The 27,367-nt window shown below is 43.1% G+C and overlaps 4 protein-coding genes across 6 annotated transcripts in view; all 4 read right to left on the minus strand.

The window, feature by feature from the left end:
- LOC134839047 (putative peptidyl-prolyl cis-trans isomerase dodo) overlaps nucleotides 1–27,367 on the minus strand; it is a 126,470-nt gene that overhangs the window by 25,667 nt on the left and 73,436 nt on the right. The window lies entirely within an intron of this gene.
- The window catches only part of LOC134839045 (dipeptidyl peptidase 3-like), a 239,635-nt gene that overhangs the window by 21,488 nt on the left and 190,780 nt on the right, over nucleotides 1–27,367 (minus strand). The window lies entirely within an intron of this gene.
- On the minus strand, nucleotides 615–2,811 carry LOC134840323 (uncharacterized). The gene has a single exon (XM_063856084.1). It carries the CDS (start codon nucleotides 2,800–2,802, stop codon nucleotides 748–750), a length of 2,055 nt encoding a protein of 684 aa, XP_063712154.1. The 5' UTR covers nucleotides 2,803–2,811; the 3' UTR covers nucleotides 615–747.
- Nucleotides 2,900–10,657, minus strand: LOC134838840 (casein kinase I-like). Of its 2 annotated transcripts, none has more exons than XM_063854123.1 (6): nucleotides 10,132–10,657; nucleotides 9,867–9,973; nucleotides 9,670–9,796; nucleotides 8,941–9,333; nucleotides 8,096–8,447; nucleotides 2,900–4,710 (listed from the first exon to the last, which is right to left on the minus strand). In XM_063854123.1, exons 1-6 carry the CDS (start codon nucleotides 10,264–10,266, stop codon nucleotides 4,694–4,696), a joined length of 1,131 nt encoding a protein of 376 aa, XP_063710193.1. In that variant the 5' UTR covers nucleotides 10,267–10,657; the 3' UTR covers nucleotides 2,900–4,693. The 2 variants fall into 2 exon arrangements, with proteins under 2 accessions (XP_063710193.1, XP_063710194.1); XM_063854124.1 differs by having other exon boundaries at nucleotides 8,189–8,447; nucleotides 10,132–10,652.

The raw sequence follows: 27,367 nt of genomic DNA on the forward strand, positions 1-27,367 counted from the left end.
ACGTTTATCTCGATTTGCATAAGTTGATTATGAAGACAACATGTCAATTAAGACAATTGCCAGCGTTGATCTATTATCAGAACAGTTCTTACGCATCAGTAAGCTGAAAATAACTGAGCAGACACCAGTTGCGCCAAAAAAACTGTTGTCATTCGAGAGAAATTGCCGATTAACTTATCTCTTGAGATTGGTCTATGCTTCTCGATGAACCATTATGGTGGCGTCCCTCATGCTTGAAGGACCGAATGCTTGAAATTAATTTTAGCTTACTTTCAGCCAATCAGAATTGAGTATTCAAAATCTCAAAGTAAATCGCGAAAATCTCAAAGTCAGAAAATAAATCCAGGCCATTAGTGTTAATATTGACCGATTAGATAATAAGCAGATGAGTTTTCAAGAATGAAAAATTCTTACGATTTGGCTTCATTAATCTTGATGATTATCTGAGTTGTTTTGGGGTTGTAACCAGCAATTTGTAATATTTTTGATTATTGTCCACTGATTTAATACATTTTCTGTTAATATTGACTTCGATTTTGTGAGAAAGGCATTTAGCCAATAGAAATGCTTAGCGATTTTGATTGGTTGAAATTTTTCAAGCATTCGGTCCTTCAAGCATGAGAACCCTCCCCAACCATTATTACAACACTTAAGAAAACGCATCAAAGTGCTTGAATTCGAGCAGCAGTGCATTTTACAAACCTACTTCACCGGTATATTGATATAACAAATCGCCAAATAATTTTTTCATTTAGACTTAGTTTTGAAGCGATCGAGTGGATCAAATGACATTGAATTTTTCCCTGCTTTTCCGCGTTTTGCTGCTCGCTTTTCTTTTCGTTTTATTTTTATTTTCTCTTGAATATCTTTTCGACGCTGTTCTTCTTTTAAGCCGCTCTTTCTCTGCTCTTTTTTCATCGACTTGCTTCGTCCTTTCGCTTTCTTCTTCAAGTTTACTTGCAATGCCGGAGGTACATCCTTGTCTCGGATTTCAGTTTTCTCTTCCTTGTGAACCCTCAAAATTTGATTATTTTCCAAGGAAATCATTTCAGGTTGGATTTTATCCAATAGAGACTTAATTTCAGCCTCTTTACGCTGCTGAGTTGTGGCGAACGGGTTAACCTCTAAAGCATCAAAGTTCGGCTCTCCGGAACCTGGAACCAAAATACTTGACACACCTAACTGGTGCCCGATACCTAATACATCTTCATACGGGCAAAACTCAACATTTCCTATTTGACTTCTATGCAACCTATGAGTTAGGAACGGCTTCACAATAGAATCATCGCCACATGTGCCTTTGAAAATATCAACATTTCTGGGGAAAGCCGCTGCTAAAAGACCTTTCTGACTAAAATCTAAACTCCGAGCACTCACATTCAATTTATAGGAGTGCACTGGAGCGAAAGTTCTCAGGTCAAAAATTCTCAATCTTCTATCGATGCCACATGTAGCTAAATAATTCCCACTTTTATCAATGGCCATCGTTGCAATGGCTGATCTATGGCATGCCATTTTCACCAACGGTTTATTCGAGCTAGGCGCCCATAAATTCACAACTCCGTTCGGATGCGCTGAGAAAATTACAGCATTCTGAGGATTATGTATTATTTCTCTGACACCTTTTAGCCCCGTTGACAGTGTTGAAACCACTTTACCCATCGAGACATCAAGGTATGATAGGAATCCAAGGTCATTCATAGTAGCTAGTAAGAAATGATAGGGTAAAAACTGCATGGACTTCACTCTGTCTAGCTGTCTTAAAGCATGCAGCTCAACTCCCGCTCTGTCATAGATATAAACCCATCTTTTCTGAGCAACTGCAAACATGTTTTCATTATGCAGCCAACAGATATCATTTACTGTTTCCATTACATTAATTTCGGAGCAAAGGGACTTTTTATTCCAGTCAAAAGCAGCAATATGACCCATTTTGCCTCCGATTAGAAGATACCTTCCATTTCTTGTGTAACTAACCTTATAAGGTCCGAACTGTTTCAAGGAAAGGTCAAATCGCTTTTCGGCATTGGTTATGTCGACATTCCTCTGAATCGTATCTTGATCTAAGCTAGGCAACTCTTCGTCTTCAGCTTCAATATAACCCGGTTGTTCGGATAAAAACAAATCCATTTTAGCCGCTTTTTCCACAGCTTCGCTCATCCGAGTTTCTTGTTTTTCCAATTCGTGTTTAACCTTGGCCTGTTTTATGTGACTACTTGAAAATTTACTTCCCTTTTCATACTGCTGCAAAACCTTTTCTGGAATCTCCATTTTTGATGGTAAGTCTTCAGATTCTTTAGTTTTGGGACTCTTCGTTTTTGAGACGCTTCGTTGTTTGGAAGACTGTTTTTTAGCGATTAGAGGATCTTCAAATGGTTTTTGTGGTCCACAGAAAAACATTCCCTCAGTATCAATATGAACACTTTTTGATCTTCTTGACTCTTTTGAGTCCTTATTTTTGACCCCTGAATCTGTGAGGTTACTTTTAACATTATTACCTGATTTTCGGAGGCGGCTTTCAGGGCGCGACACTAGATTTGATTTTCGTTTTCGCTTTTCCGGAAGCTGGATATTTGTACACATCACGGTAGAAGTTGTTGAGATCGTTTTAGAATTAATTTCTCCTTCACTGTCAGAAGGGATCTCCATTGTCAAGTCTTTCTCAGCTTCTTCACTTTCATCTTCATGAACAATGGACTCATCGTCTGACGGAATTGGCCTAAGAACTGGATCCTGATCAGCATCGTATTCAGTTGGAAGCGCTGGTTCTCCCTCTCCCAACCGATCGATGAAGAAGCTCATAATACCCTGAAAAATTATTCCTGCTTCATTTCTGCTATTTTCCCATCAAAAACATTCAATTATTAGTTGATAGACCTTTTAGTTTGGAAAACAGAGGTTTGGACAGAGTTAAATGTTTAATTTTTCTTAAATGGATAAAACTAAGTTGCAAACTCTAAACTCTTTAGCAATAGTACCGAAACGATCTGATCATCTAGCTAGAGGGGCTCGATAGGAGAGGAGAGGGGGAGAGAAAGAGGGGGCTAAGGCTGGATGGAAGTCTGAGAAGTTAAAGCACATCTCCCCCTCTGTATAAAAGCTTAAAGAGATATCATAAAATACAGTCATGATAATAGAAGAACTAAAATTTTACAATATGCCGCGTAGTCATATCACGTATTTACCCCCCAAATGAACGCCGTATAGTTTGACCGGTAGTTCTTTATTCAATCCAAGATGACTTTTGAGTTCGTCGACTTTGACATCAAAATAGAATTAACGGTCTTTTCCTTTGTTTTAGGATTAGAATGGATTATTAAAGGCAAAAGTGTTCAAGCTCAAGTATACAATACTTCAAAAGCGAAGAGAATGAGACTGGGTGTTACGTGGTACACAGAATAAGCAGATATTAATTATGAACCAGATTTAGAACGTTTGATTATGCACCAGAGCGGCTAAGGTGATCGGTCACGGCACAAGAGCGAACACATCAAAAGGTGAAAGAGGGGGTGGGTATGGTGTTGATCTTAAGTCGGTCGCATGATGGCATTGAGGGTAAAGGTATGTCTGCATTATTCGAAGAGGCTTCAAGGTGCGCAGCAACGAAATAAAAGGAACTGGATTCAGCTGGTATTTATCGAGTTAAGTCAGGAAAATTTATACCAAAATGTCGAACTATTAGACTGTAATTTTCCTCAAATCAGACATCGCACGAATTGATGGAAAAAAATAATTCTCGATTATTTTGAAAGCATAACAATCCTGCTTCTAACTTTTTTCAAACACTGCTCTTGCTCATGGTTAAGTATGGAGAGTTGACGAAAAAGACTGATACTTAAACTTCCATGAACATTGGGTGTAAGTTCACAAAGATATAATTTAGGAGTCTATAAATCCCTCAGGTTCAGATATAAGTTCTCCTGACTTTCGCGGTCTTTGGCTAAAACCTTCTACGAAGCAACCAATGAAAATCAGGTTTTTTCAATTTAGTGAGTTAAGAAATTGTCGGTCCAAACAAATTATTTCAAATACTGAGCCATTCGGTAGAAAAAACGTTCTTAATATCTCAGCCGATAAAAAAAACTTCTCAGTTTAAACAGTTTTGTGATAATTAGCACCATACACGATGTCAATTATTATATTTAGCACAACAACTACCAATCTTTTCTTTGAATTATAGATTCAATTTTTCAGTATTTTTTTCTGAATGGAAAGTTGGTTGAAAATATTGTCTTAAAATTTGTCCAGTAAACTAAGTGAAGACTAAAATTTGAATTTCTAACTGACGAGACTTTACGCTACACCTGTAGAGTAACGCTCATTTAAATTTCAATAACGACAATAAAAATCTATAATTTAAGCACCAATTTAATCAAAGGCAATAATATCTATTACATTTAATATCAGTGAAAACAGAGCTTGCAAAAAACGCCCAAAAATAATATGGATAAAGTTTGGGATGGCTTGAAAACTTGAAAAATGGCAGCGAAGAAGCAAAAATGATGAGACGTTATCGATGCTCGGAGTTTGTTTCACACTTAAGGTTTTCTTCACCCAGCGTCAGTATATGAATGTTTGTTGGTTGTGTAGCAGAAAACAGATGAGCAGTTAGCTTCGAGAAGAGATTGGAAAAGTGTCTGAGTTTGAGTTGATTGATATTCAGCGGACGTTAGCTAGGGTCGCCCTCTATCTGCTATCGCAGGTATCCCTCTAAAGCAATAAGTAGATTTAACTTCAATAAAGTACAGCTCCAAATACTGCAGTAAAGTCAGACGTGTGATAGAAATCAATCCAGAAATTAAATGCATACAACTTGAGAATATTGCGTATTCCGATTGTCTAATTTTAACTTTCCCTCAGACGCAGAGCGTAGTTTTGCACTACCTGCGATATAAACAAATATAACACCGAAGCTAACCGATACAAATGATCCACTAAATAGGAAAACTTTTTTGAAAAAATGTCAAAAAACCGCATCTACCGACTTTGCATTGAAACAAAACTTACACAGAGGCGAAGCTTCGCTTGGCTTCGCACTGATATCAAGCACTTGCGAAAACACGACAAAAAACAGCTCTATAAAGTTCAATAATAAAAATTAGAAAAAAGCCTCGAATTAGTAAAAATATATACTGAATTGTTCATTGAAAAAATCTCAACTTTAGATTTTGCAAAAAAATAGATGGCCTTAAATCTGTGAAATTCTAGAACAATTTCTGATTGACACTTTTTACAATAAAACTAACACAATTTGAGAAAACTGGATCAAAGGTAGAATTTTCGTTTCGCTGGGAAATCTGATGAATAATTTCCATTTTTGATACTAGAAGTCAATCACGTTTTTTGTGACCTTCACACTTTCGGTGTTCGATAGACTGTAGTTTGCCTTCCTTTTAACAAATGAAATTAAGTGAACTTCAAAAGAAGTCAAACTGCGAAAAAGAAAACTTGAGTTTGAAAATTTAAGACTTTCCCTGGAAAACGGAAAAAATCCTCGCGACGTATACGGAAAAATATAAGAGTCTGAGCTCCAGCATGGTATCATATGAAATCGATTTATTCTGATTCGGATTCAAAAAAATAGTTCAGTATGGAGAAACGTATGAAGAAACTTTCAAAGCTACTTAAGCTACAACTTTCACATTTTTGCAGATTAATATCCAATAAAATCCTTCTTCTCGCACAGCTTTGACACAACAAATGAAACTTTCTAAAAAAAGAGCCAAGCTTCGCAAAGTTTTCCTTGTTCTCGGACTTCATTGTGTTACGAATAATAGATCTAATTACTACCAGATCAACATACAAAGCAGTACGTTGCAACTACTTCGTTCAACTTTCTCCTACCTAGACGCCCTTAGATAAATTACACAGAGGCGAACTCGCAAACTTTCAAGCACAAGCGAGAAAGCGGCAAAAACTCAGGAGCTTTAAAATGCACGAAAACTCAAATGTTGCAGGTAAAAAATTGGAATATGATACGCTTAAGGCAACCACAATAACTTGGCATTTAAAATTAGGATGTATTATTCCAAATTGCATACACAGAGGTGTAGCTGAGCTTCGCACCACTTGCGATACAACTAGCTCTATCAAAATGAATGAAGATAGTTGTGAAAACAAAATGCACAAACAATAGTATGTAAAACCAGCATCGGAACAAAATTTACCAAGCGGTGACAAAGCCAAAAATACCTGAGCAGAAACTTTTTTCGTAAAGAAAAACATTTGCACGTCCCCCCTTCCTCTCTCAACACAGGTGAAATTTCAACAAACCGAGTGGCAACACAGAGGCGAAGCGGAGCTTCGCTTCACTTGCGATACCACAATAATGGCATTGCAAGCTAGCAAAAGGAGAGCCAGTCATAAAACAAAAAATTTCTTAGAAATCACAGTAAAAAAACTTCAAAACGTTGTCTGGAATGATGTTCTATTTGCTGAAAATACGTTCCAAAAACACTATCAGCGGCGTTAAATGAAATTTCGAAAACAACTATTGAGCGAAAACGAAATTATTAAAAAAAAAACTTTGATTTATAAATTTGATTCTGAGGTTTTTAACGTTTTGTTCAACCCGGAGGAAAGCATACAAACTAGGTTAGTAAGCCGTGAGATATAAGCCGACAAAATTTAGGCGGAAACATGTTTAAGCGAAAAAAAGGCCAAAATTAGGTTAGTAAGCCAATAAATATAAGCTGAAATAATTAAGGCCGAAACAATTATTAAGCGAAAAAAAAAGGAAAATATACGTCAATATAAGTTACTAGAATTACAAATTGTAGAAGTGAATGCAAACATAAAAAGCAACTACAATGAAAACTACCTGAAGCAAAAATTCTTAAGATGTGCCGACAACAAGTAGCCAAACAAATTCTTTGAAACGGAATATTAAAAAAAAACAGGACATGGTCAGATTCGAACCCAGGACCTTTGCCATCCCAGGCTATTCGTTACCTCCAGATTAAGTGTGCCGGAATCACTTAATAATTTGATTTCAATGTGAACCAAGATACGAGTGATTCTGTTAAAAAAGTGGTTAACCCAAAAAAAAGTCTACATTCCGATTTGATAACGCTTGCTATTCGTAAAAACACAAACAACTTGCTGAGAAAAAATAGGCCGAAATAATTAGGGCAGAATAAAGTTTTTAAGCGAAACGAAAAAAACAAAGAAAATACGAAGTGGAGGCAAGAAAGATTACAATTGCAGGGGGAAATCAAGCACTAAATCAACATTAGAGAGTGTGCGCAGCAAAAAAAAACAATTCCAAGATGTGGCAACTAAGCCGACAAAAGATAAGCAGACAATTAATTGGTCGACAATTATATTTAAAACAGAATATTTCCCGTTTGAAAAAAAAAACAAATTCAGGCCAGATTCCAACCTAGGACCTTTGCCCTCCCATGTGCATACCTCCAGACTAAGTGGACCCGGAACTCTAAGACATTTGAGTTAATTATGAAACAAGGTACTACTAGAGACGAGCCCAGATGAGTCCTGTGATTAAATTTATTTACGGTAAAAAAAAAGACTGGTACCCGATTGCAACACCCTTGTTTATCGCAAGGGCAATAAATTATGCATTTTGAACATCTCGCTAACTATTTCGATGGAAAATTTCGGAAATTGTATTTTAATTACTCAACTGTTGTATGAAACAAATAGCTTTTCTGATTCAGTTGACGAATTAAGAAAGCATCAATTAAGTTAAATTATTACTAATCAGATGTCAACGCACATAATATTACAGTGCGAATGAATCCTACAGATTCAAACAGTAGCTTTTTTATTTGCGAATTAGGTTGGAAAAAAAGTTGCATCGTTCTATCACACTGCGCTACGTTCGTGTAATAAACTGCCGTCCATTACGAGTCGACGCTGGTTACGAATTTTTGCTTTATATTTTCCTGATTAATCACGTGGACAGAGGAAAGTTTAGAGTACGGAAGAACCTTTTTTGTTTACTTCCAAATGGGTTTGTTAGTACTAGTGCTGTGGTCAGGCGTTTTAATCACTCTGTGGCCTACAAAAACAAAAGAGATAATTGTGCCATTAAGGTCTGGTTAGCAATTAATCTTTTCTTTAATGCTAAACGGACTTTGCTTCAGGGATACTCCTGGTGACGCGCTCACTAGTGCCGGGCTTTCGGCGGCCAAGCGGGCGGCCGGTGTTCTACGGTTACTTGTCCTACCAGGCGATTTGGCCAGTTTCCTCGCTCCATGGTGATCGTGGTGGTGATTGGTGCCTCCCTTAGCCTTGGAGATCGACACTCCGCCGTTCTGTGTGTTGTCCTTTTTGAATGTCGACCAGTCGTAAATAAAATCGTACTGGTGGTTGTTCATGCGGAACAGCACTCGGAAAAGCTGTCGTAAGTACATGTAGTCGGGGTCTTCGGCAAATTTGAGACCCTTGCAGTAGTTCAGATACATTCCGAACTCTCCAGGAAAACCCTAAAATTGAAGTAAGCTGTATTTCTGAAGATTTAAGCAAATCGTATACTTCACCGTGCTCAATTCGGTTTTATCACAATCATACGTTCTTTTACAAGCAGTTGCTTTTACAAAAACGTATCAGAAAAAAAAATATTTAATTTGACTAATTCGGCGAATAATTTTGCCAAAATAATTTTCTTCAAACTGATATTGCCGATATCTACGGTAAAAATAGCGAACAGAAAGCTGGAGAAGTGCCACTGCACTCTAATAATATTCACCGCTGGGAAATTTAAAAATTGAAATTCACTTTTGAAACTAGAAGTCTTTTACGTTTTTTCACGCTACTTGTACTATTTTCAGCAAGAAATTGAATTGAACTTTAAAATAAATCGCAAGTCAAACCGCTTAAAATCAAATTTTAGCATGAACATCTTACTTTTAACTGAAAAAAGCCACACGACCCAAATAAAAGCCTTCACTTGGTTCATTTACAGTTTAAAACACTCACTTTGGTGAGAACTTCAACAGTGGTGTCTAGCTTTTTCTGTGATATCCTCTCGTATTTCTGCTTCTTAGTCGCCGCCTTCAGTCCTTGCCAGGGCAAACTGCCCCGCATGAAGTACATGATGACATAGCCCAGAGACTCCAGATCGTCTCTTCTGCTCTGTTCAATTCCCAAGTGCGCGTTCACACTCGCGTATCGAGCAGTGCCCGTGAGGTTTTTGTCTTCTCGATATGCGATGTGGACTTTTAATCTGGCATCCCTGTACCGCTTGGCCAATCCAAAATCAATTATATACAGTTTATTACAGTACTTCCCGATACCCATCACGTAGTTTTCCGGCTTCATATCTCTGTGTATGAAAGATCGACTATGAACATGCTCAACACGCCCTATCATCTAAAATCAAACCAAAAGATTCGAGCATCAAACCTATCAAGAAAGTCGAGGATGACTCGAGAACTGCACAAATTTTTGCGTTTCAGAAAAATAGCCACCGGTTGCTGAACGAACGGCGAAGCTACCCATTCTACCCACACTACGTAAAAAACTTACTACTTTTGAACAAAAGAGCCGACAATTGCTGAGCAATTGGCACATACTGCTTCGATTACAAATATCGTTCTATATGAAATATTTTGATGGGTTGTTTTTCTAATTTTATAGAAAAGCACTGTCATCAGATGGACTTGATAAATTTTAAATAGTACTGTTGGATAAAGTAGATAGACATACCTGGTCAACTATCATAAGCACCGTTTTTAAGGAAAATTTTCTTTGGCAGAAATTGAAGAGATCTTCTAAATTTGGCCCCAGAAGATCCATTACAAGCACGTTGAATTCTTTTTCTTGTCCGAACCATCTAAAAATTCAAAAATGAATAAAACATTTTCTAAGATTTTTTTTATTAACTACGAACCAGATCAACTAACTTTACAGAGGGAATTCCGGTTCCTCCTTGCAGAACTTTGTATATTTTAGCTTCTGAGTTTAGCTGAGGATGACGTGCCTTTATAGGTTCGAGTTTAACAGCGACTTCCTTAAATGCATCACTGGTAAAAAAAAAAATTAGAACGATGATGCAATTAACAAGATAATTGCGGTAATAAAAGTGGTCAAGATAATTCTAAGGATGGTTTTCCCCATAAAAAGATTTCGTGAATAGAAAGATGGACAAAAAACATGAAAACACTTTACCTCGCCGCTGTTGATGTTAACTGCTTGATAAATATCACCAAAAGATCCACTACCCAATTTATGTTGCAGTCTGTACTTAGATCCAACAACCATAGCACTGATCTGCGATTTCGAGTTAGCACTCGTATCCCCCATGTTGGAGGCCAATTAAATTTTAATAAGAATGTAACACTCGAATTAAATACAGTTTAAGGTCGTGAGCTTAGTTAAACGATTTAAGAATGGCGAACACTCAGGCATCAAGATGAATCATTACTGCAACACCATCAGTTAACACAGCACATCCCTGAAAGCAAATAAAGTCTGTCATTGTGAAGGAAATACGCTAACTTCATTTCGTCAAAGATGAAATATACAATTTGGAAACTTCAATTCTTAGCCTGTTCAGAAGAATTAAAGCAACTGGCCATAGATAAATACTTTAATTTACCACCTGAGCAGTCAGTATTGTTGAATAAGTTCAAGGTGGTGTTTTAAGGGCACTTAAGATACTTGAACAAATGTCAAATTGATACGATTACATCATATTCAAGAGCTTTAAAAAAAGATGTCAAAAATCTTTCCGAATAACTCGTGTCTATCGCAGGCTTAAGCACATATGAAAAAAGTGACGCACTTGCGGTACAATACAAGAAAACATTTATCGAAAAAATAGAAAATCGAAAAAATAGATATATCAAAATGAATAGAGCTTATTTTGAAAAAACATGCCGAAACCAGATAATGTGAAATTGTCATCCGAAAAAAACGTCGGAAACACCTGAGCAGAGGCCCTTTGAGCCGAAAAAGAATCACTAAGTCTTAAGATTTAATAAAAGTCCTTATTTATTTAAAGCACACCTAATATATTTAAATTTTCAAGCAAGTGAGCATGTCAGCAGTGAAATGTACCATTCCTAATGAATTGGCTTTTCTGTAATTAACCGTTATGACTTATTGGCCAATTTGGGCGGTTGTTAATGATATCTTTCGAGGCTATTGGTACAATTGTGGTAGACTGCTTCGGAAATGCAAGTGATGAAGGGCTGCTGCGTTTCACTAAGCATACGATAAGACAGATATGCCCAGTCATAGGGCAAATAGCACGGAATCCGAGCCGGCATATTCGCTGAAGAAACAGAAGCAATGCGGAGCTGCACACCACTCCCATACAAATAACAAAACTATGGCATACTGAGCAAGCATACAGATAATGAATCGCAATCCTTCAAGTCAAAAAAAAGTTTTGAATGAAATCGCAGAAGAGTACCGAAACTTTCAACAGTTTGTCTCAATTTGCATTGTGCCAGTCGGTCATATTTGGAAGTTTGACCTTGAGAGAAGCAAAAAGCACTTGATTTTGGAGTGAAATTTAATTTTTCAAAAATTCGAATGGAGCCTGTCATGCACGATTTTCTCGCGATAACTGAAAGTCAAAAAAGAGAAGTAAGAACAATCCAGTGACAATCGCGGGAAAGTTGCAAGATAAATCAGTAGATAATAATCTAGAGTAGAGCTGTCCCATTCGAAACAGAGACAAGTGTATTCCCACGAACTGGATTATTGTGACTTGACTGGAGTGTTATTCTAAACTGGACTAGAGTGAACCTTCGGTGGAAAGGTGGACAGCTTGAGTGTCCCAATGGTTCACGAGAAACTACAGTCTAGAGTACAAACTTGTTCTTGTTGTTAAAACTGACAAACATTAAACTCATTTTAGTTACATTATTTAACTCTCGAGTTGATTACCGAATTGATTACTCCCAATTCTTGAGCGTGCTACAATGTGAGTACCAATTTAAATTTCTAGAGTGTGTTTTATAATTGTTATGTTGAGGTAAGGCGAGTTTTAGGTTGATCCATCTGAAATGGATCAAAGTTCCACTGTCTAATAAAAAGTAATTTAACGGATTGTTCCGACCCGGTTTTTAATGGCGTTCATGTATTTTGGGTATCTAGAGACCTAAGTATGGGGACGTTCTTAATTCTAGAGTGGGGGGATATTTTAGTAGTAGCCTTTAAGCTGTAACGGGTCGTAGTCTCATGTCACAAACGAACCGAATTGGCTCCGACTGATTTGAGGTAGAAAAACACAATAGATAGTGTCCCTGACTCTTGAGCCAATGGTTATAGGGCCTATTTTTCTTAAGCCTCATGTGTGAGTGCAGTAGACGAATGTTACATAGTGTTTTTATGGCGCTCCTGGGTGTTTACGACATCAAGACTACGGAGACGAACCCACTTGAGACAGCTTCGGGCTGAATGCCCATTCTAGAGTACCGGCGGTGCGGTTCGACAGGAACGTGCAAACCTTCCGGTTGTACCGTGATAGCTTTTTAAGAAAACTCGAGAAAACTTCCTGGTACGCTCTCCGAACGAGGCATAGCTAACCGAGTAAAGGGGGGCAACTAGGGGGACAAAACCACGAGCAAAAAGACAATAAGCAAAACAAAAACCAAAAAAGAATAGAAAAAGGAACAAAAACCATAAAACGAAAAAAGACAGTGACTTTGACACCAGATTAGTTGGATCAAACCTTTATATTAATTAAATAGTATACCCATACTGTTTTACAAGTTCGATCGTTTCGATCAACCTAGTAATTTAACCCAGTAACCTTAATAAAGAGCCCGAGTGTGGGGCGTTGTCAAGGGTTTTCAGATAGCTTGGAACTTAGCTGGACAACAAGGAGACTTGACTGGAAGAGGTGACCAGCCGAGTGGGAAAGTGGTTCAGGAGCACTTGAGCTGAACCAATAGGAGACTCGACTGGAAAAGGTGACCGGCCGAGTGGGAAAGTGGTTCAGGAGCACTTGAGCTGAACCAATAGGAGACTCGACTGGAAGAGGTGACCGGCCGAGTGGGAAAGTGGTTCAGGAACACTTGAGCTGAACCAATAGGAGACTGGACTGGAACAGGTGACCAGTCGAGTGGGAAAGCAGCCAAGAAGGATTTGGCAGATCTAGAGTTCGCAAGTTGGGCAGAACGGGTATCGTTAAAATCCAAATTACATTATAGGAGATAAGTGTAAAATTGGATAAGCGAAATCCCCCGGTTTTGAGGAACGTTTTTACTTAAGCAGGCCTGGAAACAGGTCAGGTCTACGGTTTTCTCTTGAGAGGTTTAGCACCCGGCGCTTAAGGTAACTTTTAGGCTTAAGAAGGGGGGCTAGAAAGGGGGGAGGTTAGAAGGGGGGCTGGTTAAGTTAGAGGTTGGCGGTTGTAAATTGTAAAAAGGGGGAAAATTAGAGTAACTAATTAGTCGACATCGTTGATTTAGTTACATTAGTCATTTACACGCGTTGGTCATAGGAAGCGGATATCCAAAATTGGAATTAGGTTAAGGTAGGTACCCTGGTCGGATCGGTAGGGGGGAACGGACAAAGACAGTTTTTGCGATACCCCATAAGATCGCTAGCAGGGGGGGAAGGAAACGCGTGGCAATTAGGTACCAGACATTTTTTCGATAGAAGGTAGACATTTGTCACCTTTGAATTTTAGGTGGATTCATCTTTCTGTTTTTATTACTTTTCCTAGCTTGGATTTTTGTTGCATTTTGGTGAGGATTTGTGTTTAGTTTTTATACGAACAGGTGATCACAAGATACCTGCGCACAGGTTTTGGTCTCAAGTTGCTTGGAACATTGAAAGAGAGGTAATTAAAAAGAAATAAGAAAAAGGGGGGTCAGCATTTGGCTTTTAAGAGAGGGTTTTTGGGAAAATTTTACTAGAGCTTGAGTGGTGGTACAAGGTACAGTGAATCAAGAAGTCCCCATAACGAAGAAGAAAGAGGTCCCACCGCTCAGACATTTGTCAACAGTCTTGGGACAGTGCCAAAGAAGTCTTGGGACAGAGCAGTCTGGGGACAGTCTTGGGACAGTGCAGTCCTGGGACAGTGTTGGACCAAAACAGTCTTGATACAGTCTTGGGACAGTGGTCTTGGGACAGTGGTCTTGGGACAGTGGTCTTGGGACAGTGGTCTTGGGACAGTGGTCTTGGGACAGTGGTCTTGGGACAGTGGTCTTGGGACAGTGGTCTTGGGACAAGGGTCTTGGGACAGGGTCTTGGGACAGTGGTCTTGGGACAGTGGTCTTGGGACAAGGGTGTTGGGACAGGGTCTTGGGGCAAGGGTCTTGGGACAGTGGTCTTGGGACAGTGGTCTTGGGACAAGGGTCTTGGGACAGGGTCTTGGGACAGTGGTCTTGGGACAGTGGTCTTGGGACAGTGGTCTTGGGACACTAGCCTTGGGATAGTAGTCTTGGGACAGTAGTCTTGGGACACTAGCCTTGGGACGGTAGTCTTGGGACACTAGCCTTGGGACAGTAGTCTTGGGACACTAGCCTTGAGACACTAGCCTTGGGACAGTAGCCTTGAGACACTAGCCTTGGGACAGTAGTCTTGGGACACTAGCCTTGGGACAGTGGTCTTGGGACACTAGTCTTGGGACACTAGCCTTGGGACAGTAGTCTTGGGACACTAGTCTTGGGACACTAGCCTTGGGACAGTAGCCTTGGGATAGTACTCTCAGGACAAGGGTCTTGGGACACTGACGAAGTATTGGGACAGTACCGAACAGTCTTGGGACAGTAGAAAGAAGCCTGGGACGGTACAACGAAGAGTAGGGACGGTAACTGGAAGTCTTAGGACGGTATAAAAATTGAAGTAAAATTACAATAAGTGTTTGAGACAGATTTAAAACAGAACAACACTAGTCGGAACCCGGTGCGGTTGGGACCACAAATAAAGAAAGTTTCAAGAAAGGTTTTTATCACGTTGTATATTTCCTTTTGAGAATTCTTTTTCACAAAAGATTTTATTCGTAGAATAGAAATGTGTATATAATAATATTGTAAATACGATCAATTGTAAATAGAAATAATGAGACGGAGTAGGGTACCGGTGCTAGAAAAAAGGTCAAGCGGATCAAACACGAAATATAACTCGTCGCTGCGCGGAACGACGTCAAGGGGCCCAGGCAAAACAAAAGATAACTTTTCGGTTAGCATGGTCAGCACGAGGAGTGGCACCGAGAGCAAGACGCGAGAAGATGCGAGGGGAAAACAGGTGGAGCCCACAATCGAAATCGACCTAGAGACACCAGACCAGAGCGTAGATGAAGTGGAGAAAAAGACAACGGAATCCACACCGATGTCCCATATGGAAGATCAAAATCCAAAAACCGTGGAGTTTTCGCCGATAGACGCGTTGGAAGACACAACAGGCAATACCCGAGAAACGGTGAAAGATGACTCTCAAGTAAAGAAGACATCTTTTACAGAAAAGTTGGCGATGATGGTCGGAATGAAATCGAAAGACAACACGGCCGAAGAGTCACAGACTGGAAAAGCACGAACATTTGGGACAGTGAGCACGAAGGCGACAGAAGCCGACCCAAAGGAAGAACAAGCCAGAACAGAAGAAGCAGCCGAAAACAAGACAACGGCTGTTCATGAAACAGCTGCTCTTGAGCTTGGCGACCTGATGACGAAGCTAAATCAGATCGACAAAAAAACTAAAGTATAGTGAGGAAGATAGAAACCTGATAAAGAAGGAGTTAAAATACAACAAACACGAATATCTGGATAGTCATTTTAACCTGGCTAAGGCGACAGACGAGAGACTCCAGCAGATGTCGGACAAGGTAGATGCCACCAATGAAGAACGAGATAAGATTATCAAAAAAGATATGCAACAGTTGAAAAACCGATATGATGATGTCAACAGCCAATTAGGTAGCCTGGAAAAGAGAATGGACATAATGAACAGGAATGAGGCCGAAAGTTCGAGTGCAATACAGGCGAAGTTGGATGCAATCTTGAGAAATTCTACCTCACAAGAAAGACCGGCAGTGGATCGCACGCAAAGCACCAGAGTCGACTTTGTGGAACCACAAAGGAACAAACGGCAATCGACACCGCTGCCTTTAAACCGGGATGCGGTAAGCATAGCACCAACGGCTGCTAAAACAATCATGAAAAGTGGGACATCAAACACAACGAGTGGTCCGGGGGACTCAACAGCTAGCAGCAACGCAGGTCCGGATGCAATGACGTGGGAAAGCACTTGGGAGATGATGAACAGGACTCTAGAGGCCTTGGCCACGAGGAACACTAAATCGAGCGATAGGAGAGACGGTAAATCAAGAAAAACTTTCAAGAAGCCAAAAGAATTCAAAGACGACTCAGATGGATGCATTGACACGTGGGTGGAAGTGATGAGATTACATCTAGAGCAAGATAACTTAAATGATGAAAGGCAAGCATGCACAGCCATACTCAGCAATCTGGAAGGCACGGCATTAAAATGCGTGGTTGCAAAGAAAGAAAAAGAACGCGACACCGCGGACAAAATCTTCGAAATATTGCTGAATCGATTCGGATCAGGCATGAAGGGTCACCAAGCGATGATGCGATTTGAAAAGAGAAGGCAGAGGGACGACGAGTCAATTGATCGGTTCCTAGATGACCTCGAGAGCTTGAGAAGAAGGAGTGACCCGGAGGAGTCGACAAACAGAAGAAACTTTAGCATTGCCTCGAAGTTCATTGATGGGGTAAAAAGTGATGACTTAAGAACAATGTTAGCAACATACTACACATTGTCGAAAGACAGCGCACCGACCCCAGAAGAAATGAGACAGAAATCAAGGGATTACATGCTGATGAAACCCAAGAAATACTCATATTCAGAAAACAGGAACACGCAAGGGGGAAGTCAACCCCAGAGGTCGTCATGGTACAAGCCGAGAGATGACATGGACAAGCGCAGATCATGCGCGAACTGCGGGTCGGCGGATCACCACGTGGCTGACTGCACAACATACAAACAAGGCATGAAGAGTCTAGGATATGCACCGGATGAGGAGGACATGAGCCAGATGGAGGAACACGAGTACTATAGTGGCTTAATCATCAAGATAGGCGCTAGATGCTTCTTCTGTAAACAGGAGGGGCACTTCAGAATGGATTGTTCCTTGTTCTGGGAAGCGGTCAAGGACCAGAGTCACCCCAAACATAAGTTGGCATTAGCGGCGGTGCAGAATCAGCGGAACAGGCAAAACGAGTTTGAATCGAGGAACTTAGGAGCACCAAGCACGGAATTGCCGACGAAGACAGTGAAAGCTGTAACACATGTTAATGGTGCGATAGAATCCGCGGCCGGGAACTCTCTAGAGATAAATTATGAGAAAGCGGCGACGGAAGCAATTGCCAAAGTGAGACAGGATCTGGCTGCGAAAGAAATAGAGCAACGACTAAAGCTGGAAATCGAAAGACAGAATTTTAACGAAGCATTAACCGGATCGAACCAAACACCAGAGGCTGTACCGGGCTCAACAAAGACGGGAAATTGTAACACTGTAAAAATGGTGACGGGAAAGCCATTCGGCATATCGAAAATTGGGGCTAGAATAATGTCGATAATCACAGTGGGCGGCCACGAGGTAATCAGAAACTTGAGCAAACCGAGCGACCAGACAACAATGCACATTGACGTGTACGCAGATTACTTGAGCTGTATAAGCCCACAAACGACTTCTAGAGCGTTGAGAGCACTACTCACGAGAGGGGACAGCAAGTCGGTACGTGTTGATAACAGGTATACTGAAGCTTATGGTCCACACGAGGTGATGCTAAATATAGATGGGATCAACATCTATACCAAGACAATGATAACATGTGACGAAGACCTAATTGGGCAGATCTACGTAGGGAAAGAAGAGTTGAAAGTGAGATCGATTGGACACTGCGCCATGCTTGAAGAAGATGCAATGCACATCGGGACAGAGGCAGATGTGACAGGGCACGTGCTAGATATAAGTGGCAAAAAGACTCAGTTGCGTGGGTTACTTGATACGGGAGCAGTCTTGAGCGTCATACCAATCGAAACTTGGGAAAGGATGGGCTTTGACAAAGGTGACTTGATAGACTCGAGAATACGGCTGTCAGCTGCAAACAAGGGGGCCCTTCGGGTGCTGGGCAGGACGCCGATAATAGCCCTAAATTTGGGGGAACGTAACCTGTGGATGAGCTTTATCGTGGTAGAAAACCTAGATGAATCTGACCAATTCATTTTGGGCAGAGACTTCATCAGGAATTTCGACGTAACGATTGATCTAAATAACGCAATGTTCAGGATACGGAACCCGGATAGGAGGTACGCAATCAAACCGGTAAATTTAATAATGGCAAATGAAAACAAAGCACCGGTATTCTTGAGTAGGAGGGTGAGGCTAAAAGCTAATGAAGCGGCAATCGTAAGCTTGAGGATGAAAAATTACAATGAACTAAGTGACAACAAGCAAGTGTGTATAGTTCCAAATCCTAATAGTCAAAGTGCTGCTGTTTTAGGAAGATCATTCTCGATAACGAAGAGCGGCCTCTGCGTCAGTGTCTTGTTGAATACCCTTGATATACCGATCACGATACAGAGAGGGAGGAAACTGGGGTATGCTTTACCGGTTAAAACTCGATATGAAACGATTGAGAACTCAAAACAAAATGAAGTTGTCGATTGTCCCAATCACAGGGACAAAATTTGTATCTTGAGACGATTGCAGAAAATAAAAGATTCTTCAGGTCTTATTAAATCACTTAAGTCAGAAACGGACGATGGGCTGTCGAGCTGTTCGAACTTTCCAGAGCGACCCACACTAGATGAAATGCAAACTGATAAACCGGTTCTGCCGGAGATTGAACATTTGAGGGGCAAACTGAAAGATGAACAGCTCGAAGCCATCAAGGACGTACTAGAGCGGAACGAGGAAGTTTTTTCGAGGCATAAGGCGGATATCGGGTGTTGTAATTTCGTTGAGCATGAAATAGAACTTGAGGAAAACGCGGTACCACACAGGGAGGGGGCGAGGCGCATGACCCCACACAAATCGGACGCGTGTAGAAAAGAGATCGAGACGTTACTAGAGTATGACATGATAGAACCATCTAAGTCACCGTGGGCGTGTGGAGTAGTGATGGCCAAAAAGAAAGGCGACCAGTTGAGGTTTTGTTGTGACTTTCGATACCTGAACTCCGTCACGGTGAAGGATGCCTATCCCATACCTAGGATTGATGAGAGCCTCTCGAAGTTAGGTGATGCAAAATTTTTTACGACTCTTGATTTAGGCTCGGCCTTTTGGCAGGTACCACTAAGGAAGCAGGACAGGGACAAGACAGGGTTTGCCTGCGAGTTGGGTCTGTTTCAATGGAAACGGATGCCGTTTGGACTTTGCAATGCCACAGCCACGTTTCAGCGGTTGATGGCACACGCGCTGATAGGCGTAACGAAGAAGTAGGGCAACCTGGTAATGTGCTACGTGGATGACGTTGTAATAGCGACGCCAACACTGGAAGACCACATTGAGAGACTTGACGAAGTGTTTGCATGCATGAAGAGGTCGGGGCTAAAGTGTAAACCATCAAAGTGCGAGATACTCAAGGACTCAATAAAATACTTGGGCAGGATGGTAGACAAGCACGGCGTCAGACCTGATACGGACGCCGTGGAAGCAGTCCTGACCTGGAAATCACCGAAGACAGAGCACCAGTTGATGAGCTTCCTGGGTTTCGCTAACTATTATAGAGAGTTCATCAAAGGCTATGCAGACAAGGTATACCCGATGCAACAATTAATGAGACACAAGGGCAAGAAGTTCACGTGGAACAACGCAGCAGAAGAGTCATTTCAGAGAATAAAGAAAGAGCTATGTGAGGCACCAGTACTGGGTATGCCGACTGAGAAAGGGATATACGTGCTGGACACGGATGCGTCGGTAGTCGCGATTTCTGGGATTCTCCACCAAGAATGGAATGGGAAGACAGTCTTGAGACCAATAGCGTACGGGAGCAAAGTCCTGAGTGACACGGAAAGTAAGTACGGAGCACCAAAAGCAGAGATGTTCGCGGTGGTTACCTTTGTCGAGAAATACAGGGCATACCTGGGCAGTGAGTCATTCAAGTTGCGAGTCGACAATCGAGCACTGAGCTGGCTGAAAACGTACTCAATGGACCAAAGTTACATTGGGAGGTGGATAGTTCGCCTGGATGGATACAACATGATAATTGAGCATAGAACACGAGATAAACATCAGAATGCCGACAGCTTGAGTAAGAAGACGGAGTTCTATGAGAGACAAGAGCAAAGAGAGGCAGACAGATCTGAAATCAAAGATGGCTTCTCCTTCATGGACAAGGAAACGTACGACAGTCTTCCACTCACGAGATGGCTGGACAAATCAGGCAAACCGATAGAAGATCATCCTGAATTACCTAAAGAACCTCCAGAGAAGACCATCTTGAAGAAAAGCAAAAGGATTCCAATAGAAATAATACTAAAGTCGAAGATCGTGAGGGAGACGCTCAAGGCAAAAGGCTATGATCTTAACCAGGTAGGAGCAGGAACTGCACAGATAGATGATGACTTAATGAGGTTGCTCGAGAAACTATCAGATGAGAAGCCCGTGATCCAAGAGAAGGGTAAAGAGGAACCGGAAGTCACTATACTTCGGAGAAAAGAAACAGTGAACAATACCGACTCCTCAAGAGGAAGCGTCACTGACAGCAAAGATGTCGTTCGGTCACTAGTTGACAAAATCCCCGAAAACATTCTGGAGCAGACCAAGGTTAGGGAAAAGAAAGTGACGTTCAAAGAAGATACTGAAAACCTGGGACTAGGTCAAGAGTCCGGGGAGTGTTCCATGTTCACGGAAGAAGAAACCGGAGAGGGAAAATTGTCCGGGGAGCGTGAAGAATGGGATGAAGACTCGGATGAGAGCAGCGAAAACCAAGACAGTCTGTGCATGATATTGGCGGAAGAGAAGACAAGGCACCACGACAGGGAGTTACAGACGGATCCATCTTCAGGAACGTACAATCTGGACGTACAGGAGATACGAGGTGGTGAAGAACTTGAGAAAATTGCGGTTTCAAGGAAGCCATTCAGGGAATTATCATGCAACTCAAACGTCAGAACGAATCTGGTGCCAGAAGATGATATGAAAATCTTGAAAAGGATAATATGCGTGAAGCTGAGTGATGACATCCACAACCCTGGCGAGATGAATGGACAGATCATGGCGCTAAAGGAGCATGTCAAGGCAAGATATAGGCTGTCAGACCTAATAAGAGCCCAAAAGAATGACAAAATGACAAATAACCTCTCCAAATGGATCCAGTCGGGGGTCAAGGAGAAAGGGGAACTCGAGGAAGACAGCTATAAAATCTTGAGCCAGTTCTACAAAGAAAAGAAAGACTTACTCTATCACACAGCTGATGGGGTGGTAGCATGCAAGAGGAAAGATGAGGAGAAGATATTACACAAACACAACCTCATCATACTACCACAGTTGTATCAAACGGAGGTGCTTTTCAGATCACACGACCAGATGGGGCACCAGGGGATAGACAAAGTACAACAAAGGATACTTCACAGGTTTGATTGGCCAGGGATGAGAAAAGCTTGCGAGAGATGGGTGAATGCCTGCCTGGCATGCCTCCAGGTGAAGGACCCAAGGAAGATGAAGTTTCCACTCAATTCCGTCGAGAGCTCAGAATTCAATGAAGTAGTGCAGATAGACCATCAAAAAATCTGCATGACGGAGTCGGGATATAACCAGATACTGGTTATAATAGATCACTTCACAAAGTTGGCGGAAGCGGTTCCGTGCCAGACAGCCTCGGCCGAGGAGACATGTGATCATCTGATAACGCATTGGATATCGCGGTATGGTTGTCCAATGAGTTTCCAGTCGGACAACGGCAAAGCTTTTGTGGGGGACTTGACAAAAGAATTGATGAGGAGATCGCACATTGCTCAAGCACACTCGACAACCTACCATCCACAGACCAACGGGTTGGTAGAGAGACAGAACAGGACACTGGTCAACATGTTAAGGGTGTACTGCTCAAGATACATGACGGATTGGGATAAATACCTGCCACAGGTAGTAGGGGCCTACAACAGTACACAGCACTCAACGACGGGCATCACTCCCTTCATGATGTTGACGGGTAGGGAGAGAGCAATGCCTCTGACATTCTCTTACCCGGAATACGAAGGGAAAAGGCCGTCGCCTCAGGCATACGTGAAAGAAGCGATCAAAAGACAACAGGAGTTAAACGAGCTATGCAGGAGGAACACGGCGCAAGCGCAAATGAGGCAACGCAGAAAATATGACGAAAAAATACTACAAGCGAAGCCATATGAAGTGGGCCAATACGTGTGGGTCTTCCAAAACGTCATACCGCCCAAGGGAACAAAGAAACTACTCAAGAAGTGGAAGGGACCATTCTTGATAACGGAAGTTCATCAACAAGGACGGTTCTATCGCTTGAGTACTGGGCGAGCGGCACATTATGAAAATCTGAAGCCTCACGTCCCGTCCCCGGAGGATTGGTGCATACCCAAGGACATGGAGGGTCTTGAGTACCTGGTGGTAGAGCCAGCGTGTGAAGTGAATGAAAAAGGCACCAGAGAGAAGAATGATGGTAATGAGAACTTGAGTTTGGATGACAATGAAAAGATTGAAGCGGACTCTGAAGCGGAATCCTTTGTGGAAGAAGACTGGAACGACCCGGAGCAAGATGAGGTGCCGAAGTGGATGGAGCCAGATCGACCAATACCACCGGGGACCAGGACTGGCAATCGTAAACGGACCGGCATGAGGTACAACAGGTACGGGGATGACTTCTTGATCGATAAGATACAGCCAGACAAATTGGGCGAGGAACTACTGAGTGCAGGCGAACTGGAAGCCGAAGAGGAATGGCAGGTCATTGACGATGGTGGACACTATCCGCAGGAAGACTACTCGACGCCAGAATTGGAGACGGATCTCGAACAGAGTGAGATAGAGAGGAGGGAGAACACGAACTTGAGGATACTAGAGTGGATGCGCGATGTCAAAGACGAGAGCCGCGAAGGACAAAGCATTCAACAAGTCGACGTATCATCGGCAAATTATATGAAGGCAGAGGACCCTCTTTTCGGATGGACGGCAACAGATAGGCCACTGGACATTCCTCCGGACAATTCAGACCCGACAACATCGACGGGGACGTCGATAAATATTTTTGTCCGGGGAGTGGGGGTAGGACTTACCCACACCGAAAATTTGATGATAAAGAAGCTCAAGGAAGTGAGAGAAACAAGCAAATTGGAACTGGAAGAAGAAGAGCCAGAGCCTACCATAGGTCGGAATTTCAAAACGAAATTTGAAATACCCAATGAGTACTCGGAGAACATCCTGATAACGGATAGCGACTTCATTCTGTCGGACAGGACTAGCGCAATCTGTATTACGGCGGACATGAGTTTCAAATCAAGACTGGAGGCCGACTTCAAGAGAGAATACAAGAACGTGGAGTTTCTATTCAGACAGAGACCGGGGCTGGGAGGAATGGCTGCGCTTCCACCATCAGTAGCACAAGTCCCAGGCAAATACCTGTGCTTCTTAGTGACGAGGGTCAGTGAGAGGAACACGATCGATCCTGAACACGTGATGTTGGCACTAACAAGACTACGAGACTTCATGATTGAAAGAAGAATAACGGAGGTCTCAATGCCGGTGTATGACCCAAACAGGGGCAGACTGAGCTCGAGGGAATTGTACGCTATCCTACATGTAGTCTTTGCGGAAACTGAGATAATGGTGTATCTGCACAAAAAATACTACTTGAGCATCGCCTGAGTTGGGGACACGGGGTCTCGAGTTGGGTGTGAGGGAGGAGTCTTGAGTTAGGTACTGGGGTGCGGCACAGGTAAAGGGATCTTAAGACGTGATTGGCATGACAATTAAATTTTAAAAAGAATTAACGGTGCTAAAACATAAAATGAATCTGCATGCTTTTAAGGAAATTCCAATTGAATCGTTTTAAGTAGAATGAAATTGATAAGATTTTAACCATACTGGTAAAAGGGGGGGTTTCTAGGTTAGGAGCATGACATGTTAGGTCTTAATGTGGTTTCTGTTTTCAGATCAAGTTTGAAAAACAAAGTTGAAAATCCAACTACACTCAAGCGAGAAACAGAAAGAGAAATCTTAATTGAACTCGCGATAATCGACACCTACAGCAATTGTTTGCAAGGGAACATTTCTAGAGAATTCTTGAGTGGGGTAATACTTGAGTCGGTAAGGTAATTCTTGAGCTGGTTAATACATACTTGAATACATCCCGAAGTCACAAGAATGGCAGACAGATTCTGGAAATCCATGCCCGCGGCCCTGAAGAAGCCTACTCTTGATGAGCTGTACAGACGCCTGAGGGACCTGGATTATACCCAAATAGACGAGAGAATGGCGGTAATGCTGAATGCCATCCTCCAGTTGGAAGACCAGGGTGAATGCAGGGAGTCTGCGACGGAGGCTGTCTGGATGGTCGGCTACACCACTGAGGGAATATCAAACCAAGAACAGACCAGATGGTTGTCTTGGAATGTGGATGGAGGAGTAAGGGGTTTTGACTTGGCAAGGAATCCTGGCCTGAGTAACAATACCGAATATGGCGCAGGGGAATTCCCACTACCAACTAGGCCAACAGCAAGATCTACAGGCCAGAGCTCGAGTAAGGTGCTATCGATGACGCGAGCACAACAGACGACCGAGGCGTATCCGGATCTTGGTGTTCTAAAGAAAGAGCTCGAGAAGACGCAGAAGGAAAGGAATAAGGCGAACCTCGATCGGGATCAGGCAAAGCTGGATCGGGAGAAGGTTCAGCTGGAAAGGGACCAGGCGGTCAACGAGCGAGATCAGACTCTGAGGTTGCTTGAGATGCTAAAGGCTGAACATCAGCAGGAGCTAAGGGTGCGGGAGAATGCCGCGAATTGTGAACAACTGAAGTCGGAGTTGGAGAGAATAGAACAACGACAACGCGAACTTGACGCACAGAAGGGAGCCAGGCCGAAGGAGCGAGTTCATCCACCAGAGTCACGCATGGAGGTGGATGAAGTCCCCAGAGCAAGAGCACGGTTCAACCTTGACCGCGAGGCCCGAGAACACATGAGCGAAGGGTTGGAAGTCTGGATACCGAATGACGCAACGTCTTCCTTGCGTAGCCTAGAGACGCAACCCGTACGCCCACTGATGGATGTGGTGCTGCCGGGATATACCCCAACCTCGACCTCGAGTGACAGTCAGGTGAGCGGCGGCTCATCGCGTCTGAAAGAGCTGGGCGAGAAATTACGGCAGAAAAGTCGTGAAAGTTCGGCAAGACCGGAGCTTCCCCCAACTTGGAGGGAACAGCCGGTCAGGAGCGTCGTGATCTCGAGTTATAAGAAAAATACAGAGAAGAGGTACCACAGGCACAATCGGCTGGATTGGAGTGCGGAACAGAAAGCCAGGAGGGACTGCTTTCATGATGCAGCCTGGGTGGAGTATCTTGCGCCACCCCGTGTGCCAGAAGGTGCGGTCCACCTGATCATAGGGGACAGCCTGGTGCGGGTGTTGACCCGGATCCAGTCGCACTGGCAGACAGGAATCTTGAGTTTCGCTGGAGCTGCCACGCCACAGATGTTGGCGACGCTTGAGATGCTAGGGATGACTAAAGTGTACACGGTGACCTTGATGATCGGGACTAACGATGTATCAAGGGGAGAAGCGAGGAAAATAACGAGGCTGCACGACAAGATGAGCTGCCTTCTTGAGGAGCTGAGGATCCAGATGGACCCCATCCTGTTGACGGTATGTACTGTCCCCTACAACATGATGTTTGATCAGCACGCCTTGGAGATGAACGAGAAGGTGCGGAACCTAAACAAGGTGATCCGAGATATCCACCGGAAAAGTGTGCTCCCTGTCAGACTGTTGGACGTGGCGGAGCGCATGGAGAAAAAGGGATTCCCTGAAGACACCTCCAATGATGGAATCCATTTCGATAGACCAAGGGGAGCGGAGTGGCTGAACGACGTCTTCCAAGAACACATAAACACGCTAGAGGCGGATCTGCTAGAGACAGCCCAATTCACATTAGGACCACCTCCGAACCCACCATTCCTTGCCTCAAGGGCCTTGTCTGGTCGCTTGGGACCGAGAGTTGACACTAGAGACAGTTCAAGGAGCAACCAGACCAGATTGCAGAGTGCCACGCCAATGGAATCTGAGGAGGTGACGTCATCAACACCTCCAGGCTCGGCGATATCCTCAGTGGTAGTGGCAGAGAGCAAGCGGGAAAAGAGGTCTATGGAGACCGCTCGCTTGAGATATCCTGAGAAGGTGAAAGGGCTGGACCTAGAGGGTTTGGAATGCAGGCGAGAATTGGCGGAGACCCTGGGGATTGAACGAGTGTCGCACGAGGAATTAAACAGACATCATTGCGTGGACTGGTTGAAAGCTCATGAGGCGCACTTCTCGAGAACGAAATTGATGGAGACCGCGGATCTGACCGGAATTCCCACAAAAGCGGTCATGGGACCAATTAACTACAGACCTCTCAAGCTGTTGGGGAGTCCTGGACTCATAGCAGAACCCCCCAAACACCGAACGAGCATCGCCAGGATCAGGTTGGCGACCCCGGCACAGTTGAAGGTGGTGGACAAGCTGCTCAATCCGGGGGGAATGGAATTGCCAGATGCCGCTTGCGAAGGCTCGAAATTGGCGGAAAATCCCAGGTACGGGAAGCCCTGTGGGAGCACCCAGCTGGCCAAAACCCTGGCAGTTTATGATAGAGCAGATCCAGCTGCTGCGAGAGTAGTCATTGTGGCGGGATCGGACTTCGAAGGAACGTCTCCTAAGTTGTTCTGGCCGAAGACTCTGATATACTCTTTGCCAGGAGCTGAATTAAACCAGATGTTAACTCTGGTGGTGGCAATAAAGTCGGAGATGCCCTGTGAGCCTGAGCTGCTATTGTTTGCGGGAATGAATGATCACCTGCACGCGATGGGACTTCTTGAGCAGCTGAAGGGCAATGAAATTCCGACATCGAGGAAGATATGGGAAGCCATTCAGGCGTTGTTCGCAGCGATGAATGAAGTGCAAGAGAATGTTGTCTCGAGATTTGGATCCAAGACGAAGGTGGTGTTCACCACATTCCCTGGATACGCGAATATGCCACCCGCCCTACAATTCGTGTACGCGGTCTTGATTCTAATAGCAGAGGGGAACGAATGGCGGATTCTAATGGCAGCCCCCAATCGGGAGTTGGAGCCATCGAACCTGAGGCTTCGCAAGTCAGAGTTGGCGGCGGCATGGGCGGACATATCTCATGCACTGAGGGGCTTTTATGGACTAGCCGACATCCTGATCGTATTAGACGAGGTGCTCTTGCTAGAGATATCG

Source organism: Symsagittifera roscoffensis, chromosome 2, assembly GCF_963678635.1.
Source record: "Symsagittifera roscoffensis chromosome 2, txSymRosc1.1, whole genome shotgun sequence".
Classification (NCBI taxonomy): Eukaryota; Metazoa; Xenacoelomorpha; order Acoela; family Convolutidae; genus Symsagittifera; species Symsagittifera roscoffensis.